The 7864-nt window shown below is 48.7% G+C and overlaps 2 protein-coding genes across 2 annotated transcripts; one reads left to right on the forward strand and one right to left on the reverse strand.

Annotated features, from left to right (window-relative positions):
* Positions 1–386: 386 nt before the first annotated feature.
* LOC133282171 (olfactory receptor 2T1-like) lies at positions 387–1121 on the forward strand (the record flags this gene model as incomplete). Its single annotated transcript, XM_061478244.1, has 2 exons — positions 387–689; positions 1029–1121. Coding segments are annotated over 2 exons (396 nt in total), but the record flags the coding sequence as incomplete, so codon positions are not given.
* A 3553-nt stretch (positions 1122–4674) lies between these two features.
* Positions 4675–5634, reverse strand: LOC133282172 (olfactory receptor-like protein COR8). Its single transcript, XM_061478246.1, has one exon. The coding sequence runs from the start codon at positions 5545–5547 to the stop codon at positions 4675–4677; it is 873 nt and encodes a 290-aa protein (XP_061334230.1). The 5' UTR covers positions 5548–5634.
* Positions 5635–7864: the final 2230 nt, after the last annotated feature.

The following is a 7864-nucleotide window of genomic DNA, read 5'->3' on the forward strand; positions in this document are numbered from 1 at the left end:
ATTATTCTCTTAATTTCACGTTGTGTAAAGAGCTCCTTCACCTCTTTGACTTCAGATCTTGGGCTACACACAGAAATACACCATTACAAATACACCATTTTCTATTGCATTTACTTTATGGTTTATATTCCAACTAAACTTCCACATTATTTCTCAGTTAGGGATGCATTTCACCGATTGCTTTCATTTCAATCCAAATCCATCAACTTGTTGAAATGACGGATACAGGAAACCTCACGGTTCTCTCCGGCTTCATCCTCTTGGGTTTCTCTGATGCCCCAGAGCTACAAACCACCATCTTCACAGTCTTCTTATCCCTCTATGTTTTAATGGTGCTGGGGAACCTGACGATGATCCTGCTGATCAACACTGAACCCCACCTCCACATCCCCATGTACTTCTTCCTGACCCAATTATCTTGCATGGATTTTTGCCTTTCCTCTGCTATCATCCCAAAAGCTCTGGAGACCTTCCTGCTGGGGAGAAGCCACATCTCCTTTTGGGGTTGCTTTGCCCAGATGTATACTTTCATGGCTCTCGTTGTCTCTGAGAGCTTCCTGCTTGGGGTAATGGCTTACGACCGATACACGGCTGTGTGCAAGCCCCTGCTCTACACCACTGCCATGACCAGGGCGCATTGCTATGGCATGATGGTACTGGTGTACACCATCGAGTTCCTCACCTCCCTGGTGCACATCACGCTGGCAGGGAGGTTGTCCTTCTGTCAGGCCAGGAGCATCAACCACTTCTTCTGTGAGCTGCCCACCCTCCTGCAGCTCTCCTGCTCGGACACCCACAGAAACAAGTTTGTGTTGGTGTCCAGTGCTACTTTTAAATCCATGCTCTCTCTCCTGATGATCCTGGTGTCCTACACCTACATCCTCCACACCGTCCTGCAGATCCCTTTGGCCACAAGAAGGCTGAAGGTCTTCTCTACCTGCGCCTCCCACTTGGCTGCCATCACCATCTTCTATGCACCTGGGATCCTCACCTACGTCCAGCCTCATGAGGCATCCTCATGGGATCAGGCAAAGCTGGTGTCGGTGTGTTACTCCATCCTCACCCCAGCTCTCAACCCCCTCATCTACAGCCTGAGGAACAAGGAGGTGAAGGGGGCTCTGAGGAGGCTGTGGGAGAGAAAGCTGCTGCCACATCTATGCAGGGTGTGAAAGCACATTTGGAGCTCTTCAGTACTGTGGAGGTAAGGAAGGAATATGTGGAATATGTGATTATGGAATTGAGCATTACTGGCAATTATTGGTCATTACTGCTCACCTTTGGTCATTATTAGAGACAAGAAGATCACACAACAAGTGCAGTGTATGAAGAAACAGCACAACAAATGGCTGTCTTCAAACAGATTCTGGTGATTTTAAGTATGGACTGAGTCTCCAATAATTCATCCAAATAAGTATCAGCTCTTCAATAGCATGCCTGAGACAGCACCATGCTGTTTTGTTTTTAAATTGTGCTAAATGAAAGTAGTTCCTACAAAAAGGAGTCTCAGCCTTGAGCTAAGGCAGTGACCACTGTCTCCATTGCCTGCTTGATAATTGTTCATCCCAAGCGAGCTTGAAGATCTGAGGGAAGGACAAAGATTCAATATAGCTCGGGTATCGCCTGCAGTTCTGATAGTTTTGGTGTCTATAGAATCCTAGAACCATAAAATCGTTAGGGTTGGAAAGGACCTTAAGATCATCTAGTTCCAACCCCCCTGCCATGGGCAGGGACACCTCACACTAAACCATCTCACCCAAGGCTCTGTCCAACCTGGCCTTGAACACTGCCAGGGATGGAGCATTCACAGTCTCCCTGGGCAACCCATTCCAGTGCCTCACCACCCTAACAGGAAAGAATTACCTCCTTATATCCAATCTAAACCTCCCCTGTTTAAGCTTAAACCCGTTACCCCTTGTCCTGTCACTACAGTCCCTAATGAAGAGTCCCTCTCCAGCATCCCTATAGGCCCCCTTCAGATACTGGAAGGCTGCTATGAGGTCTCCACGCAGCCTTCTCTTCTCCAGGCTGAACAGCCCCAACTTTCTCAGCCTGTCTTCAAATAGGAGGTGCTCCAGTCCCTGATCATCCTCGTGGCCTCCTCTGGACTTGTTCCAACAGTTCCATATCCTTTTTATGTTCAGGAAACCAGAACTGCACACAATACTCCAGGTGAGGTCTCACAAGAGCAGAGTACGCTTGGTTTGTGGGATGCAAGCGTACACTGAAGCTGGCTCATGTTCATTTTCTCATCGCCCAGCACCCCCAGGTCCTTCTCTGTAGGGAACATAAGAAGGCCATGGAGCTGCTGGAGTAAGTCCAGAGAAGGCCATGAGGATGCTCAGGGGCTGGAGCAGCTCCCATATGGAGCCAGGCTGAGAATATTGAGGCTGTTCAGCCTGGAGCAGAGAAGCTGCTTGGTGACCTCAGAGCAGCTTCCAGTGTCTGAAGGGAGCTACAAGGATGGAGGAAAGGGACTCTTCATCAGGAACTGTAGGGATAGGACAAGGGGTGGTGGGTTCAAACTGAAACAGGGGGGATCCAGATTTTATGTAAGGAAGGAATTCTTCACTATGAGGGTGTCGAGGTGCTGGCACAGGGTGCCCAGAGAAGCTGTGGCTGCCCCATCCCTGGCAGTGTTCAAGGCCAGGTGGGACACAGGGGCTTGGAGCAAGCTGCTCCAGTGGAAGGTGTTGGGGTTGAGAGCTGGAGGAGGAGCTTTAAGCTCCCTTCCAACCCAAACCATTCCATGATTCCATGATTTTGCATAACTGAGGAGGGGTGATTCTCATTAACACAATAAAGGAGCTCTTTGCTCCTTTCGGCTCCATTCTTTCATCCTCTGCACACAGGAATACATCAGAGGAGGCTGAATGCAGAGCTGCTGCTGTGTTTAGGGCATTGGGTGGTGGAAAACCCAGTTCCCCTCTCCTTGAGACATCAGGGAGTGCAGCCACAGTAATTGCCATGGCCAGCATCACCTGGGTCCTTCTCACACACCCTCTGCCAAGGGCTCAGGCTCTATTTAAGCTCAGTCCTAGCCCTGGGCCCACTTCCAGGGCTGTGCTGTAACTGGGCTTGCTCCTGGTCTGTAGCAACCATGAATTTGACTCTTAGTTTCCGCTGGGCTATCCGTGGAAGCTGCTGCTGTGCTCAGGCACAGGGAGACAGTGCTCTGCTTTGTGGCCACTTTCAGCTCCCAGCTTGCCTTCCCATTGGGAATAACTTGTCCTGGCTGCTCCCTTGAGGCACCTTGCATCATGCAAACAGCACAAACAACTCTCAATGAGAGGCAAGACCCTCTGGTGTCCAAGCTAGGGACAAGGCAAGCTCTAACGGAAACTAAGTGTTATAAACATCTCCCCCTCCTTGTCTGTGTCTGTCTCTTAGGGAAAATGACCCCTGTTCAACTGGGTGCTCCAGATAGATTTTGGTTTAATCCACGTCAGGCATCCAAATGCAAACTCCTACATCTGAGGGGGAAAAAAGAAGTTATAATTCTCGGTATACCATACAGTGGGTATGCTTAGTCATATTTTCCATGTCCACCTAATAGAAATGATGCTGGGAGTCTCTCTTTTATTTTTAGGTATGAAAAACACAGTGTCAGGACTAACTTGGGTGCAGCCATGTGCAAAGTACCATGAAGTAACAGATGATCCCCCCTCTCCTGCAATGCATCCAGGTCTCTATTTGCTACAGAAAGAGCTTATTGCTAAAGGTCTCTAACAGGTTGCAGTTGGTTATTTCTGCTTTGCAGAGCATGAAGTTCTGCAGCATTCCTCAGTGGTACCTTCACAGTTAACAGATTGTGTTGGGGAAGAGTTGGGTGGGAGGAAATATCACAGCAGCCCCACGAGAAGAAACTAGGGGAAAAAAACATACTTCTCCCTAAAGTCATTAGATTCAATTACACTAAAATCCTTGGCAATTGGGGAAAATCCTACTCTCAGCTGCTACTTCTCCTAAACCAGATGTGAGATGAAGCCCACAGCAAGGAGGTTAGAAATAGGTGGCCTTTAAGCTCCCTCCAACCCACACAGTGCTGTGAAACCTCTTTGGCTCAGCTGGATGTTTGTAGTGGTAGGAAGGAAGGTGCAGGATGACAGACACAGCTGTGCTGCCTCCAGCCTGGGATGTTCTGGTCACACAGAGATTTAGCATCTTCCCAATGCTCAGTCACAGCACGTACCATGCTCATCCTCTGGCAACTCAGTGGCTCTGCTTCTCCTCCCGTTTCCTTACTTTGCACTGCACATCCTTCTGGAAGCAAATAGGATTTTATGCATTTCCTTGCATTAGCCCAAAGTAAAGTGATGTTTTTCAGATGTACCTCCTCAAAACCCTTCATCCCTCCTTGAACTTACCTCTGGATGAATGACTGCTTGAATCAGTGCAACTTCTAAAGTTAAACTGAAGAGGGAAATTCCTCATGGGCTTATTTTTGCCACCTCCTATGATATCACATCTATTTTCCCCAAAAGAAAAACCCAAGAGATGACAAGAGAATATTTATCTGAGACCTATATTGAGGGGATGCTTAACATCACCGAGCCTCTGCAGAGTTTAAAGCATGGTTAGAATGTGCTGTACCTGCTCCTGTAAAGACATTCAGTTCCTTCCTCCTCCAGACAGCTGACACAAAACAGGTTAAAAAGGGAAAGAGGAGGAGTTCTATCAACCGATTGGGACTGGGTTGGTCAATGAGCAGCTCACAATGAGGTTACTTGCTGTTGCTTTTCTAAGGGCATCTTTAACATCCTTGTTCCTCAAGCTGTAGATCAGAGGGTTGAGCATAGGGACAAGGAGGGTGTAAAACACAGCGGTGACTTTCTCTGTCTCCAGGGAGTACTTGGAAGCTGATTGCATGTGGCTGAGCCCAGCAAGGACGTAGAACAAGGTAACGGTCAGGAGGTGGGAGGCACAAGTAGAGAAGGCTTTGTGCCTTCCTTCAGCAGACCTAATCCTCAGGATGGACAAGAGGATGTATACATAGGAGGTGATGATGAGGACGAGCACAGACATGGAAATGCTCCCATGAAGAATTACAAGCAAAAGCTCATTGAGGTGGCTGTTGGAGCAGGAGAGCTTCAGCAAAGGGTTAGTGTCACAGAAGTAATGGTTGATGGTGTTTGGACCGCAGAAAGGCAACAACAGCAAGCAACAGGTTTGGATTAGGGAGTTCAAAATCCCCCCCCCCATGTATGATGCAGCCACCAGCTGAACATAGACCCCGTGGGGCATGGAAACCATGTAGAGCAGTGGGTTGCAGATGGCTACATAGCGGTCATAAGCCATCACAGCCAGCAAGAGCACCTCTGCGGTCACAAACATGAGGAAGAAGAAATGCTGCAGGAAGCAGGCAGGGTAAGAGATGGTTTTGTTTTCCACCAAGGCAAGAAGCAGCTTTGGAGCAAAGACAGAGGAGTAGCAAAGATCAACAACAGAGAGATTGCAGAGGAAGAAGTACATGGGGGTGTGCAGCCGGGGGCTTGTCTTGATCACTGCCATCAGCCCAAGGTTGCCCATGAGAGTGATGAGATAAATCATGAAGAAGATTACAAAGAGAGGAGTCTGCAGCTTGGGCTCGCTTGTCAGGCCGAGGAGGATGAAGTGGGTCTCTGCGGTGTGGTTGCCTTCAGCCCTGTTACTGTATTGCATGGCAGCATCTCTGTGGGAAGGAGGAAAGATGGAGTGAAATAGGGAAGAGCAATGCCATGTGGCTTGCATGTACTTTGTTAGGCTGGGCTTTAAAACAATAAAGATTTGATAGTTGAGGCAACATCTAACTGTGGTTCTTGGTGAATCTTCACAGGCAGAGAAACACATCCAAAAACCCTTCAGATATCTCTTAATCATGAGGCTAAATCAGACCTTTTCTTTTAAAAACCCAAACCCAATCTTTGAAAACTGGAGACAAAGTGAAGAACTTGCAAACTGGTCATCACATTTCATTAGGGAGGCAGAAAAAGGGACTGTGCATTCCATTTGCTCCATGAGAAAGACTAAACACATCTGAGTGTGATGCCCCAGGAGCCCTGAATCCATCACCCCAGCTCTGATACAGCATTGCTGGATCCCCAGCTGCCCACAACAACTCATTGAGTGAGATACTCGAGTCTCAGGAGGTTTCCCTGGCAGCCTGGGGCAGAGAGTCCTGTCCTAGACAGCAAAAATAGGCTGAGCTGGCACATTGCTGTCAGTAGAATCGTAGAACAGTTAAGGTTAGAAAGTACCTTAAGATCATCCAGTTCCAACCCCCCTGCCATGGGCAGAGACACCTCACACTAAACCATGTCACCCAAGGCTCTGTCCAACCTGGTCTTGAACACTGCCAGGGATGGAGCATTCACAACCTCCCTGGGCAACCCATTCCAGTGCCTCACCACCCTTACAGTAAAGAACTTCTTCCATATATCCAACCTAAACTTCCCCTATTTAAGTTTTAACCCATTCCCCTTTGTCCTATCACTACTAGCAGTTTTGGTCAGGTTCCAGCACAGAGAGAACTATTCCCCTCAGTGTGGCAGATGAGTCTAACAGAGAGTCAGTGCACTTAACTTCTGTTACCTGCTCCAGCTCAAGCTTTAAACTAGATGTGTTGGGGGAGGGGAGCATCATTCCATTCCAACACACCCAGTCAGTTGCCAGAACCTATAATAAATGCCTGGAGCAATGTAGAGATATCCCAGGCGCTCCAGCCAATGAGCCGGCTTCAGTTGGAGCTCGGCTCAGATGCCTCTATACAAACACCCGTAGCATGGGGAACAAACAAGAGGAATTAGAGATGCGGGCATGTCTACAGGGGTATGATATAATAGGCATCACAGAAACATGGTGGGATGGCTCCTATGACTGGAGTGTTGCGATAGAAGGTTACAGGCTCTTTGGGAAGGACAGGCCTGGCAGGCGGGGAGGGGGAGTTGCACTTTATGTTAGGGATAGGCTGGAGAGTATGGAACTCTGTCTGGGGACAGGTGAGCAGTCCACAGAGAGTTTGTGGGTCAGGGTTAAAGGGAATATAGCTATGGGAGACATTACTGTGGGGATCTGTTACAGACCGCCTGATCAAGGAGAACCTGCGGATCAAGTGCTCTATAGACAGATAGGAAAAGCTTCACGCTCACAGGCCCTTGTTCTCATGGGTGACTTCAACCACCCTGACATCTGTTGGGAGGAGGGTATGGCCCGGCACAAGCAATCCAAGAGGTTCCTCGATTGTGTAGAAGACAACTTCCTTCTGCAAGTAATAGAGGAGCTGACAAGGAGAGGTGCCATGCTGGACCTCGTGCTCACCAACAGGGAAGGGCTCGTTGGAAATGTGACGCTCCAGGGCAGCCTTGGATGCAGCGATCATGAGATGCTCGAATTTGAGATCCTCAGGACTGTGAGGAGAGTGTGCAGCAAGTTCACTGCCCTGGACTTCAAAAGAGCAGACTTTGGCCTCTTCAGGAACCTGCTTAGGAAGGTTCCATGGGATCCAGCCCTAGAGGGCAGAGGGGCCCAAGACTCTTGGTTGATATTCAAGGATCACCTGCTACAAGCTCAGGAGTGTTGCATCCCAACCAGAAGGAAGTGCAGCAGGAGGGCCAGGAGACCTCCTTGGATGGATAAGGAGCTCCTGGGGAAAATTCAAATGAAAAAAGAGGCTTATAATAGGTGGAAGCAAGGACAGGTGGCATGGGAAGAGTACAGGGATGTTGTCCGGGAAGCTAGGGACTAGGTTAGGAAAGCTAAGGCCCAGTTAGTATTAAACTTGGCTAGGGGTATTAAGGAAAACAGGAAGGGATTCTACAGGTACATAGCAAATAAAAAACAGACAAGGGAGAACGTAGGCTCCCCCAGGAAGCTCTCGGGAAAACTAGCG

The sequence above is a fragment of the Pezoporus flaviventris genome, unplaced genomic scaffold (genome assembly GCF_033815535.1).
Source record: "Pezoporus flaviventris isolate CSIRO_AGI_PZ_B2104156 unplaced genomic scaffold, CSIRO_AGI_Pfla_v1 ptg000116l, whole genome shotgun sequence".
NCBI classification, from domain to species: Eukaryota; Metazoa; Chordata; class Aves; order Psittaciformes; family Psittacidae; genus Pezoporus; species Pezoporus flaviventris.